Here is a 14,373-nt window from a genome sequence, read left to right on the forward strand (position 1 = left end):
TTGCTGCATGGCAGCGACTATAAGATCTTTGACCAGTAAGGCCGTGTTCTCAAAACTAGGTCTCGCCACCTTGGCAGCAGGCATTGTCATTGCTTTGCTGAATGTCAGTTGTTTACTCCGAGCACTTTGGTTTCCTCTACCCATATACTGGACAGCCGTCATTTAGGAGAATTTTTCTTAGACATCAATAAAATAAATAAATAAAATTATATATACGTCACAATGTCGTTTAAACCCAGAATGTACAGCACTAATAACAATCCTACGCTGAATGTTTCAGAGTAACTTTGGCAAATACGACCTGCTGCCGTCCACAACCAAGTCTTCTCTGCCCATCACCCAGACCCAGAACCTACTGCAGACGCCCCCACCACAGGTACTGGTCATAGAGAGGATGCACTCTGGGGCCCGCAGGTTTGTTACCCTGGACTTTGGCAAGCCCATTCTGCTGACAGACTTAATCATCCCAGCCTGTATGGATCTGGCATCCCTCTCCATAGATGTGTGGATACAGGGAGAGGAGGTGGATGGTCAGAGATTGGTGGTCGCTTCAGACATCGGCATGAGGTCCTTGATCATGAACAACATCATGCCTCCTCCTATCTGCAGATACCTAAAAGTGAGTCCAGTAGACTGTGTGCTTTATAGCCATGGAACTCATTGGGCGATGTGTTAATCATGGATTGTCAACTACACACTATTTCAGGAGTGGTTGTTCTTAGTTCAAATAATGGTCACTGATGTGTGTTACTGGAGATACTCTTTCCAATATGCTACGTGTATCTGTAGTATCATATTATGGAAGTTTAGGTGAAAGTTACAAAAGGTAACATAAAAACTTTTCCTTTTGTTTGATTTAACTGATTCTTACTCCTTATTGTTTCAGATGAATGTTGTTTAAAGAAATGTTTTTTTTCTGTATGATCTTTTAGTAGGAGTCTGAAAAATAAAATGAACAGTGATTGTTAGCTTTTTTCAACAGACTGATCAAATTATGTTATGTGGAGAGTTGATCTATAAGAGACTGTAGCTATTGCATTTCTCTTCCCTAGATAACAACCATTGGACGTTACGGAGGGAGTACCACTCGATCACGGATACCGATTGGTACATTCTATGGCCACAGCTACATTCTACCCTGGGAGTGGAATGGTTATGCTCAGAATCTTAGTGCACCAAGTACCAGCTCAGCTGTGAACCTCACAGTGGTGAACGAACAACCTCAGCTCTTGTCTCAACTAGGGTTGTTAGTGTCACTCCAGGAGGACATCCAGTGTCGATACAGCCTGGCAAAGGCTCGGCTGGAGAACCTACTCGGGGGGCTGGACTCTTCTCAGCATGCCACCTCCCACACCCAGTATTTCCTGAAGAAGACAAACAAGAACAATGATGAAGACAACATGGTGATTCAGGCTTACCATGACTGTCTACAGCTCCAGCTACAGTTTAACCTGGCTCAGAGAGCGATTCATAGACTGAGGCGGGCATTCGGGATTCACCCCGTCCACATGGCATCGAATGGTAGTCTTCCCACTGTGCTCAAGCAAACTGCCACAGATAAACTGAGGTTTGTGCTTGAGAGACTGCTGGATACGCTGCTGGGTATGACAGTTGTCTCCCTTTCTAACCCCCAGCTGCCAACGTCACTATACTCTGCCCTGAACCCTGGCGTGTGTGAGTCACTCTTTAGGCATCTGTGTGTTGTCGGCGGCAAACACATGCAGATACACACAGGAATGCTGCTGGTGAGGATCTGTGGCAGTCAGCCATGGTGGGGAGAGTTCCTGGGAAATGTGCTTCAAGAGTTCTTCAACTCTGAGCAGTCTCAACTGTTTCCTCGGGATAGGTATGCTCATATTGACATGTACTTGCTTGTGTAAAATTTTTGGTAAAACACTGAAAAACAAGCCTTACCTAGTCAGCTCTACTTTCAATGTGAAATCTGATTCTTGTCATGGTGCCCATAAACCAAAACTAGAGGAATCTGCCCCATAAAAAAATCACATTGAAACTGATTTTTATATTAGAACAACAGATACCGTGCTTCACAGAGTTAAAGTTGTGAACGTGGAATCCCAAAAATCTCTTCACTTTTGTATTAAAGCATTCACTCAGAAGAACTGCCTCCTTAAAGATTTGATAGAGATATAGACAAAATCTACGGGAATCTTTTAAGATTCTGATAAAACAAGATGAAAGTGAAGACCGGCAGTGAAATCATTCTTCTTCATTTTGTGAAAGGCAGATGATTTCAGAGAATCTGATTGATGTCATGAATGGTATGTAGGGATAACACACTTTCAGTACCCTTCTTTTGAAAAGAACTGACTTACAAGAGCCAAAGTCATATTTGGAGGGTTCTTTTTAAATATAGTAAATATAATTTACTGCAATTCTTCTACCTTTTTTGCAAGGTGTTTATTCAGGCATGTCCTGGAGGCATTTTCTGTGTAGACTGATAAAATTATACTTTTTGTGGAGCACTGAAATTGGCCAATCCGACCAAATTTGCACTGAAAGTTGTTCTTTCATATGCGAAAAGGTTGAGAAATTAAGGTATTTAGGTTTTGATGAAGTACCAATATTAACAGCATGTAAATGAAATTCTGCTTCTTGTCCACCACCATGGAAAATGCAGATGAACTTACACAGATTTATGCATAGGTTATCCAACATCTGTTTGAAAGTTAGAGACCAAAAAATTACTATTTGACATTTCATTCGGTATTTTACAAATTGTACATAATGGAGAGAATCTGTTGATTCTCGATTGTTAAAATGTGCTTTGTGAAACTAAAAGATGCCAACCTTTAAATGAACAAGCAGTAGTATAATGTATTCACAGAAAAGTGAAAGCTTGTTCCACAGAAAAGTGTGCCAATGATCTTTGATGTGAAACTGTGAGTCCTTGTACACTTCTGGAGTTACTTCTCCTTGTCAAGGATGGTTTCGTAAGTTGGAGCCTCATAGTCGATAGAATGCTTAAGGCCCTGGTTTAATGTGATTTCCTTGAAGAAATTTGTTTGATAGCTCACTACATATAAGGTAGAGATTGATTGTACATGTGTAATGGCATGTTATCATTTGTCTTTACCCCCAGGGTATTCATCCTGATCACAGCCCTAGGGCAGAGGTCTCTAATGGGACCCTCAGCGTGCAGCATTATGGAGAGTCTGCTGGGTATACTAGCCAGGATTCTCTCCCCTTTAATACCATCACCCCAAGCACCACGCCATCAGTCTGGTAAGTAACCTTGTGTACATGCACTGCTGTCCTAAGAACATTTTTTCTGTGCGATCTATGCATTGTTGCAATAATTCTTAAGAGAATTGATGTGGAAAAACAAACTGGACACCAGGATAACTTATCAGTTTGTTTATTTTTTGTTTCATTTATGTTTTTGTCAACAAATGCTGTACAGTATCATTGCTGTAATCTCTTGGTGTTCTTCCTATGTACCTGCACGTGTAAAATCCTGATTAAACCCTATATAGATGTTTATTATCATTTTGTTCTGATTAACAGCCTGGTTGGACCTGTCCCTGATTGGGTGGATTTTACTGTTCCTGTGTCGTAACCTTGACAACGGCTGGAGCAGCTTAAATAACTCAGAGGATGACAAGGCAGGGGCCAGCAGCAGCAGCAGCAGGGATAATGGTAACAGCTTAGTGACTTTAATTTCACAACTTTTTAAGAACATAACGACCCATGAACCACATAGAACATGCATTCTGGCCTCCAGTGTTCATAGAGCACTCCCTAGAATCATTAGGGTCTTGCATGAGTTTTGTTGAAGATAATTTGCATTTCACAAATAGGACATGTATGTTAAGCTTGCCCTGCAAGGGGAAATCTGTATGCTTCATTTAGAAAGACTTGTGATTTACTCCAGGCAAAATGGTTTTTTCTACCCATAAATTGAGCAAGGAAAACTTGGATAAGGGCTTCAGCTCATGTACTGTTTGTTAAAAAGGCTGGGAATGTAAAGTTAGATTTACATATGGATAGGTGAACACACAAAAAGGAACTGATCTTTATGTCCAAAGGTATAAACTGGTGCTGTTTTTTGAAACATTTATACGATCCAGAGCTAACAATAAAGTATATGAAAAAATGTTACCAAGATTTCGTTCCTTGGTGTTTTTATTCTGCCGTATTCACATTGTCAAGAGTTATTACTTCACCTGTTAATTGGGTATAGGCCTTTTCTCTCTGCAGCAAATCAGCCTCTAACACTTGAGGTTGCAGGATCAAATCCAGCTCTCCTTGGTTTCTGTTGCTGCCTCAACTACCTGGAGGTTTCATAGGCAACTGAAAAAAGGGTAGTGGTTTTCTGTAGGCATTAAGGTTTCATCCACCCTTAAACCAGACTACGATTCTTGAAGTTAAAAAATCTTGTGCATGGTGCTGTACAACAAGTATGTATGATGTTTTTTATCAGGCACAAACATGCCCAATCGCTGGAGTTTCATCCAGGGAGAGGCTGGCTTACCCTCCACCAAAACCAAGTCCCGCAGCACTGTGAAAAGGTACCGCAGTACCCTGCAGAAGAGACTGATGCACCACAAACAGAAGCTGATGGACTTAGACCAGGCTAAGAAGAAGTTCTACGAGAAGAGTTCAACTAGTACAGTACCCAAGGAAGCTCAGAATGTTCTCAAACAACAGGAGCAGTTGTTCAAGAAAGAATTCTCACAGTATGCCTCCAAGGTAAAGCTGCCAGAAGGCATACTTTGATCATCTTCCTGATGTACAAATATCATAATGTTGTTATTATGCCCCATCAGAGCTGAAAAATGTTTACTCTGTGTTCTCAAGTTTTACTACATGTTAATAAAAAAAGTTATGAAAAAAGTGAAAAATAAAGATATAAGCTCAGGAGTGTACATGTAGTACTTGAACTGATTTCCGTCACCATTATACTATGGCTCAGACAAGTTCTGGTTTCAAATTAGCTTTATTTCTCTATACTTGTGGAGCCACGGTGAATTTGAGCGACCATACCTGCTGCCACTACCCAACAGCTCTGGATATCTATCTCAGACACAGCATGTTTCGTTTGCAGCATTTAAAAGACATTGTGCAGATTCGAAGAACTGACGGTGAGATCCTTAAAAAGTTACCCAAAGATGAGAATGGAGGTAATGGCTCTAAGGACAGTGACAGTGACAGTGAACTGCCCCTGATTCTGCCCAGAGAAAAGTGTTTACCTGTTGTCCGTGGCCTGATGTCACTAATCCTATCCATGGACTTCACCTGTAATGTAGATCTCTTCCTCATAGCCAGCAAGGTGAGTACCAGGCATTCAGCTTTTAGGGTCTGCCAAAAGGTTGGTTGTTTACTACTCTGATTTCCTATTTCCTATTTCACTATGAATATAGTGTTAAACAATAAATAGATAAATAAATACTTAGGTATTCTCTGTTGAAAATGTTTGCTTGTATCTGTACTGCCATTTATCGCATACACTGTAAATGAATGAAGACTGGTGCATTCTCTCTTGCCAGTGTTTGTTCATATCCCTACTACCACTCATGGGGTTAGCCAGAAATATTAAATATGAACATACCTTTTTGGAGCCATTGTTTTATAGCAGGGTTTCCAGATCTCATTTCTCCTATCTCTCCCATGTTAAAAGTGCTGAAAACAGGTGTCCAAATAGCAACAGTTTTTGTGTTACTAATCCTCTTGGACAGATAGACGGGTAGTTGGCTAACTGTATGCTGCCATTTGTCATTTACTGTGTATTCCAGGTGTTTGCCACTCATCATGTACAAGTGCTCTCCGTTTCAGGTGTTTGCTCGTATCTGTATCGCTACACGCCCTGCCATCAGCCTGTCAGAAGCCATGACCCAGGAGCAGCTGGAGAGGCTGATCATGCTGTCAGCTAACTTTGAGTTTAACCATGGTAACGTGGCATGGGGAGGACCCTGGGCAGGACATGCCATCACTTGTCTGCTGCAGGATATACTTGATGGTTAGTTCAGGACTGATCTCATATTACAACATGTTAACTACTGTATTGTTTTGTTAATACATGTACATACCAACTGTAAATATGCGTTACCTTATGCTAATCATGGGATATTTATCATTTTATCTATTCTATTGTAAGAATGTAACTCACACCTATTTAATTTGGTTCCTTGACAAATGTTGGAATACGGTGTTTGATAGAGTTTGGGGATTGAAACAAGCCCTGTTTTCCTTTGACTGTTTCTTATTGCCAGCATTTCTATGATTGATTTATGAACCTAAGATACCTGATACATTAAAGTGTATCCAGTTTAATACATGGAAGTATTCAGCGCCAGACTTTCCTTATTAGGTGGATATCAGCAAACTTTGGGCATCAGTACTTCTCAGGTTTGGTTTTGGTATCTTGTTTATGTTTTCAGGTGAGAAGTTGTACCCCTCAGGGCTAGGCCTGGAAGGTGTGACTGATGATGAGATTTCAGGAACGATGACAGAGACTGATGAGAGCCTGGCCAACAGTGTCAGCTTACCAACCATAGAGGAGACCATCAGTGAAAGCTCAGGTTAGTTAGAACATTTATTAATTCATTCCACAAAGCTTTTAATAAATGAGATTTTCCCAGGAAAAAAGGCTCAGGAATTTAAATTAGGACTTTAAGTTAGAACATTTAGTATTTCCTTTATTAAGAGTTCAAAAAAAAAAAACCTTCTTATTTAGAATGAAAGAAATGATGAATAATGAGGAATTGTCGCCTTACTGAAAAAAAAAATAGTAGTCTTCCTACTCACTTAAATGCTGTTGGTGTTGAGTGAATCAGCAGTTTGTTATTTCTGTGATTGTGTTAACAGAGATTGAGGTTCTGGGGAAGGACAGTCCAGTGAAGGGTATTCAGGAGAAACATGCTAACCTCATGGACATGGCTTATGGTTCTGATGAGGGAGAGTACTACGATGTGCCGCCCCCTAATGTCACCCTTCCAGAACCCCCTAACGATGAGAACGCTTACCAGATCATGTTTGGGCAGCCATCAGCCGTCAAGAACAGTCAGCTCATGAATGCCATCTCTGTGTAAGCTGGACTTTTCACTGTTGTGATAATGTTGGTAAATTTGCTGTATACAAATACATTTTATACAAGGTTGGAAATAATTTTTTTAGTCTGTGCAGGATGTAATGGTAAATTTGCCAGCAACTCACATTATTTAAAAAGTTTCAGTGTTATTTTCATTGCAGTTTTATCTTGTATCAAACGGTGGGTCCCTGCAAATCCTTGTCTTAATACTTACTTTCAGACTTGCATATATTTTAATTATTGTCATTGTTACCACTTGTCATTTTGAAAGTAGGATTTTGGTTCACTAAAGTATGTCTTATTTCCAGTGTACTTGGTGTATCTTTTCACCTTCTTTTTCACGTGGATTGGTGGAAACATGAATAACCGTGATGGATATATTGCTTATGTGTTTGTGTATTCTACATTTTGTTAACAATAGGGCTTTACAAGGTCCAGATGAGAAGAAGAAGCTGGGATACTGGACAACCAAAGTGGCAGATTACCTGAACAGTAAACCCTCGGGATCTCAGGGCGTGTCTACTGCTATGGACTCCAGGCTAGAGTGTGGACTGGACACCCAGCCAGAGCTAAGGCTAAAGGTGACCTCCTCATCGAGAAAACGTGGCTTTATTCTCTAAAATCTGGGCATGGTGTTCTGAAATAAAACAAACAAATAAACTGCTTTGATAGTTGATCAAAGACCACAATGTCTGAAAAAATCATAATGCCAGAAAAGGTGTGTGAGTTTTGCCGAAAAGTGGAAATGTTACATGGGCATTTTGTTTTTGAGGTGACATTTTACACAGTATGAAAAAGATCAAAACAAATAGTGGAGATTAGCCATGTAAATGGTCACATTGAAGTCAAATCAAGACCTGCTCGTCTGTACATGTACCCTTTATTTTCAGATGATGATGTCCATACTGACTGAAAATATTCAGGTTGCTCTAACATCAGCTTTGCCAGTAGCTCCTCCCACTGGCCATAGTCTCAGCCAATCAAAACCTCCCACAACAGATGAAGAGCAGCTGTCAGAAGCCAGCTTTCTGGCAAGCATCAATATTGACCAGGTAAACATTGCACTTTCATCTTTTTGCATGTGTATGTGCTTCTGAGATGATGATGCCTTGCTCTAGTGCTGGAGAACAGGGGAGGTAACTGTGTAATTGTGACAGCATTGCAGAAGTTTGTGTGCTCTCAAGTCCAGTGTTACTATAGTACAGCCAGATCCTAACCATCAATCCTGCGCTCATTGTGGTCGGATGGTCAGTGTGTCATACACCCACTATACGCCAACCCTGGCCAGACCCTGATCAAACATGTGGTCATCCTCCGCCTCCCATCTGAGTAGGGTTCATTTTAGGATCGGCCATTTTGCTCTCCAATGAAAACCAGAGTATTTTCTTTGTTGTGGGATAAACTTAAATACATGTAGTTTGACAGTGCTGTACATTTTCCTTGACATTTTCTTCCAGCAGTGGCATGAAGTAGTAACTTTATGGACATGTTTGTGTTGTAGGGTCGAGCCTCTTCTCTGATGTTGAGCCAGTGTTTTGACAGCCTGTTTGCTCAACTCCTTCAGCAGAGAGTTAACTTGGACTCCTTACTCCAGCTGTGGCTTACTCTGAATGAGGACAGCATCAACCACGACGACGGCAGCACTACCAGTTTTGACCCGGCTCGCAGCCCCTCCATTCTATTGAACCAGACATCTGTCACCAGTCTGCTGGCAGCCTTAGCCTGGATCCCTAACATCCCTGTCAGCACATGGGTGTTGGCCTTCCATGTCCTCACACTACTGTGTAACCAGCGTGTGACGTCTGCGCAGCAGCTAGGGGCGGCGTCTTCAGGCTCCGCCTCTTCCTCTGCAGGCCTGGCGTCTATGGCGTCCCTGGTGATTGCAGACAGTAACCTAACACCTGTGTTAATGAAGTTCCTGTCAGGAATGGTGATAACAGGCCCGTCTTCAGCCAGCTTCCAGTCCACCCAGGTGAGAAACTGTGTCCTTCTAACCAAGACTATATTATTTTCTCTTTCATGTATACCCTTTCTTGCAAGTGAAGCATAAAATAAAAGGCTGTTGCACATGTACTAAACTTCTATATGGTGTCGTCTCATTTTTTTTTTAGAATACTGTAAAAGTGCTTCCAAAAGCGAATAAAAAAGGTTACTTCTTAACAGATTCTGATGCCTAAATTTAAAAAGGATCTTCATGTTTTTGTTTAATTATATTCCCTTACAGGTACCCTATTCTTCAACCTTTTCGTATGTGAAAAAGGAACTTTCAGTGCAGTTTATGCACCCTTTTCATTTGATTTTATAAACAAAACTATACTCTTTGAATTGGCCAGTTTCACAGCTTCACATAGAGTTCAAACGTTTTCAGAATATGCTTAAACACCTTGCAAAACATGCGAAAAGTGTGAATAGGTTAGAATAGAATTACATTAGGTAATTATTTATGTTTTTAATGAGTCAACAATTGAAGTACATGTACATTGTTTGTAATATGATCCTTCCTTTTGATAGTGCATGTATAGCTAAATATTTATTTTATTTATAATTGGTAAACTTTGTATATAAATTATCATTTCTTTCTTGCTGACAGGTTGGTCCATCAGCTACCAAGGCATTCTTTGAATTTCTGTCACGACTGCGTGTGAAGAGTGCTGAGGAGAATGAGCAGAGTCTTAAAGAGCTGTTGTTGAAAGTTGTGTACAGTCTCACTGCTGACAGGTAATGCCTTTGTTCATACGGATAGGCAGACAAACCCCAATAAGTTTGATGCAGGCCGAAAAGTTCAGTGTGTCAAAATAGAAGTAATTGTAACAAAATAAATGTAGTCTTCATATGAAAGTGAATTGTCCATGACAAAGCTCCCCCTTGTATACGTGAGGCAACACATTCCAAGGGAAGCTACTTTTGTTATGTGTATGGATTTTTTTGTATTGTATTTCATATATTTTATCAGGGAAGTTATTTGCATAGTTGTCTGGTTTTGAAAGTAGAATTACTTTTGGATAAATGTTTTTTTATTTTTAATATATTATTTTTATTTTTTATTTATTTATTTTTTTTCTGTTGCTGGTTGACTGTTTAATAGCTGACAGGTGAACTTGTTAGCAAATCCAATTTCCAATTAAAACTGTTAGCTATACAATATAACTATTTGTGCCTTTAATCTTACAGGGGAGCATTTTACAGTGGCCTAGGACCGTTGGATGCCCAGTGTAGGTTCCTGGATTTTGTGCTGGACCTGGCTTTTGACCAGGTAGAGATCAGCAATGCTATCAGTGTGATTGAGTCCATCAGCTGTTTAGTTCATCAGCACATCCTTTGCCAAGAACGTGTCACCTGTAAAAGTTCATCAGAAGTCAGTGTTAATGCCAGGTCCTGCTTTGGTGGAATGTTTGCAAATCTCCTAAGGGGCAGTGACTCCAGGTCAAACCTCGGAAATTCCAACCGAGATGTCCTTATGTGCAGCCTTCTGAAACTAGTTAACTCTCTTGTTCAAATCAAGCTGCCAGAGCGATATGGCCGATCTACTTCTGCTTCTGTGGTAACGGACGTTGCTCCCGAGCCTCGAACGCCCGTGTCTTTGTCAGAATCTATAACGGACTCCACTAAACTGAGCCAAGCCCTGGCAACTTCTACCCCTGCTGCCAGCACGTCTATATCTGATGAGGAGAAAGCTAGAGAGACTGATGCATCTAGTGGGGCTCCTAGCTCTGTACTCCCGGGTTCTAGCAGAGCCCAGAGTTCTCAGCCAGAGACCAGGCCCCCCACAGTCTCGGACAATCCTGGGGTGTTCTTGGCAGAGATCATCCTGGGCCATAGGACAATCATGTCAAACCTCATCCAGGCACTGAGCTACTGTAACAGCAACACGATGGCTATGATCATAGGCAGCAGCGGACTGTCCGGCAACATGCAGGACACAGTGACCAGCTCGGATCCTCTGTCAGTAGGGGACGGCATTTACCAGATACTCTGTACCCTCACTAAAAAATGCTCGAACAGTAAGCTCATTCTGGAGCCCATATACGCCTACCTCTCAGGCCATCAGAGGGGTCAAGGATCGCTGTCACGCCTGTCAGAGCCACTGATCTGGTTCATCCTCAAAATACTGGACTCTGTGCAGACGATCAGGAACTTCCTCAATATGGGTAGGTGCTTGTTTTCAGATTAATTATTGTGTACATCCATTGCATGTATATGGAATATCCGCAGAAAGACTGCAGGTGTTAAAGCATTCTTATAGACCAAGGCAGACCTGGTTTTAATCCCATGTCAGGCCATGCCAAAAACTGTAAAATAACAGTGTAACAGTGCCTGTATGGAAGGGCGCCTCATTGGTGAGATAAATGTGGCCTTGGATAGTTATTGTGGCTGCCATTATGTGTGATTGTGTGAGTCAGTCAGATGGCTGTTCTTGATTACAGCGTAAAACACCAATCAAATAAATAAAAAAACAAGTAAATATTCTTGATTACAGCGTAAAACACCACTCAAATAAATAAACAAACAAATAGCTTAAGCATACGTACAAAATAGAAAACTGCGTACTTTACACATCATATACAGTTTATTATGTATAGGGTCATTATTTCAAAAAGGTATTGGGATTTCCTTTATCCGTCTTTCCCTGTAAACTTTTTATTAATACACTGCCCAAATTTTAACTGTATAATCTGTTGATGTTTAATGCTTGGCTGTTGTTGGACAGGTGGTGTGGAAGTGATCTGTGAAAACCTGGTGAGCTGTAACCAGAGGATCATCAGTAGTAATCCCAGTCTAATCTCCACAATCATGCATCACCTCAGCAATGGTAAACCGGGAGTCAATGAGCCGAGAAAGAGCACAGACGTGGACAGCTCAGAGGGATGGCATAACTTTGCACCTCTGGGAACGATAACATCTAGCAGTCCGACAGCCAGTCCTGCTGACGTCCTGATTCAGGCATCACCTCCACACAGAAGAGCTCGCTCGGCAGCCTGGTCATACCACTTCTACCCGGACGAGGCCTGGGTGGACCTCACCATACAACTGCCATTTGCAGTGCTCCTCAAAGAGGTGCAGATTCAGCCCCACCTGACTTCACTTGCAAGTAAGCTGAGAAAACTGTCAGTGTGTTACAAATCATCCTCTATGACAGTTTGTAACATGCTCTTGCAGTTGTCTATATGCATATAACTCAGTAATTCAACAGTTATCATCTGAACAAAAACTGGGGTTATCCAGTATGATTGATGGGTGTGAAATGTGTTAGGTCCCATTTATATCATTGGAAAACAACATGGGAGAAGATAAAGTACAAAAGTTTATCATTTATGAGTCCCAAATTATTAATATTTGCATGATAGTCAGTTTTGTGATGACCTGGGCTCAATTTGATGTCCTTGTTTTCATTTTAAGCTTTTAAAAATGAGTGAATGACCAAACATTTTGACTGCTGCAGCTCATGTGGAGTTTTACATGAAAACATGGTAACAAGGTTTCATTTGCCCTAGTTACGGACCGTTAAGGTTTGTGTTCCAGGTTTCCATTGTTTCTATGGTAACGTACTTGATTGGCAGGTCTCCTTGTGTGCTATGTGTGGGATAATTGTGATAGGTTTGTAAAGTGATGTATTCTTTGTACTATAATGGGGAAAAAACTTCAATGTGTACTGTTTATAAATATAAACTATACTTATTGAATACTGTCATTAAAAAATGTTATTATTGTTATAGCCTGTCCAGCCTTTGTGTCTCTTGAGATAAGTCGAGATGGGTCCACAGTTACGCCCCTTTGCCCTCCGCTGATGACCAGCAGTCTGGCGTTCATCAAACTGCAGCTACAGAAGCCTGAGATAGCCACATCAGTGATAATTCGTTTACACAAGGCTCGTGACTCCACAACCATAGGCCTCTCACAGGTCCTCCTCATGGGCTACAGCGCCTTTGGGGAGTCGGGCTACAAAACTGGCAATATATTCCTGCCTACTGAAGACCTTGTCTCCAGAACCAGGTATGGAAATTCATTCAGCGCTGTAACATGTTTTTGGGTTTGTTTCTTGTCATTATTAGTACAATGTAATTTCCTCTGCATTCTCAGTGCAAATGTACTTTTGGTGACCAAATGTCAAAAACTTACCTGTCAAATTACATTTGGTAAATATTTTACCTGTCACATTACATTGGCAGACAAAACGTAGGTGCAGGCAGAAGGCTTTCTCAATGTCTAGCACACTATTCCCATGAAATTGTCATGGGAAACATACGGAATATCGAGGACAAATTGTAACTTAGACACTCAAATTTGGCTAAATCTGTAACCACAAGTATCATGTCAATGTAGTCATAAAAAAGCTGGTTTGTACACATCACCATCTGTAATAAAAAATATTTGCAGGTTTATCATTCTTTCTATCTATTCGGACACCTCTACCTGTTCTGTTGTTATCTACAGTTTTGGCTGGTTGCGTCTGCTGCATCACTGCCTGACAGCCCATGATGAGGTGACGGAGCAGGTGTCAGCCTCTGCAGCCCTGGTCCCTAACCTCCTCACCACCTGTATGGCATTACTCGTGTCACCTGTGGCAGGTATCTACGCCACCAACATGGAGGCAGTGCTGCTCAAGATAGGCTTACACTCCTCCGTGATGGGCCTGGCCCTCATAGACAACATTCTGAAAAATGTCTCTACTTTGCAAGAGACGGGTATGTATGTTCATTTCACGAGTCAATGGAGATGTGAAAGTAAACAGTAATGAAAGTTCACCTAAGGTTTAGAATTTTTCAAGTGACACATTTTGCTTGAATCATCCACCTCATTGGGCCACATAGGAGTCTTTTGTGAAGTTTGATCATTTTCTTGTCAGCAAAACTTAATTGTTGGCATTAAATGTATCTTTTTAAGGCCCTTTGTGCTTCTAAAAATGACTTCAAAATGGGAGTTGTTTATGGTATTGTTTTAGTCATGTGGTAGAGTATATGATATCAGTTTCATTAAAAAGCTGCTTTTCACAATTAACAGCTGAATAAATTGTAAGTGGGTCAACGACAAACGAAAAGCACATCATCAAGTTTACTAAAAACACTTCTGTACTGATTTAAGACTCTAAAGTTGTGTTTGTTTTTACATTTCAGATGCCACTGTTCCATACTTAGGCAAGGTGAATGGCATAGCAAATGACTCCACCATAGAGATATTGTACAGGCTAGGCATTACACAAGACCATAGTACAGTGGACAGGTGGGTATAGCCTCTTGTAATGAATTCAGCATCAAAATATCGCTTGATGTTTTACGATTTTCGTGAGTACCACGTAAAACACCAATCAGATAAATGAATAAATACTC

The 14,373-nt window shown here is 40.9% G+C and overlaps 1 protein-coding gene across 3 annotated transcripts in view; it reads left to right on the plus strand.

The window, feature by feature from the left end:
• LOC135469102 (baculoviral IAP repeat-containing protein 6-like) overlaps nt 1-14,373 on the plus strand; it is a 51,651-nt gene that overhangs the window by 16,927 nt on the left and 20,351 nt on the right. For all 3 annotated transcript variants that reach the window (XM_064747630.1, XM_064747631.1, XM_064747633.1), the window contains exons 20-37: nt 281-619; nt 1,053-1,846; nt 3,101-3,243; nt 3,526-3,657; nt 4,442-4,710; nt 5,066-5,290; nt 5,794-5,977; nt 6,399-6,539; nt 6,826-7,045; nt 7,470-7,629; nt 7,939-8,100; nt 8,550-9,020; nt 9,639-9,766; nt 10,220-11,196; nt 11,757-12,137; nt 12,763-13,039; nt 13,481-13,731; nt 14,161-14,266. In XM_064747630.1, the coding sequence (XP_064603700.1) occupies nt 281-619; nt 1,053-1,846; nt 3,101-3,243; nt 3,526-3,657; nt 4,442-4,710; nt 5,066-5,290; nt 5,794-5,977; nt 6,399-6,539; nt 6,826-7,045; nt 7,470-7,629; nt 7,939-8,100; nt 8,550-9,020; nt 9,639-9,766; nt 10,220-11,196; nt 11,757-12,137; nt 12,763-13,039; nt 13,481-13,731; nt 14,161-14,266 (5,360 nt within the window). The remainder of the gene's footprint in view (nt 1-280; nt 620-1,052; nt 1,847-3,100; nt 3,244-3,525; nt 3,658-4,441; nt 4,711-5,065; nt 5,291-5,793; nt 5,978-6,398; nt 6,540-6,825; nt 7,046-7,469; nt 7,630-7,938; nt 8,101-8,549; nt 9,021-9,638; nt 9,767-10,219; nt 11,197-11,756; nt 12,138-12,762; nt 13,040-13,480; nt 13,732-14,160; nt 14,267-14,373) is intronic.

The sequence above is a fragment of the Liolophura sinensis genome, chromosome 6 (assembly GCF_032854445.1).
Source record: "Liolophura sinensis isolate JHLJ2023 chromosome 6, CUHK_Ljap_v2, whole genome shotgun sequence".
Taxonomy (NCBI): domain Eukaryota; kingdom Metazoa; phylum Mollusca; class Polyplacophora; order Chitonida; family Chitonidae; genus Liolophura; species Liolophura sinensis.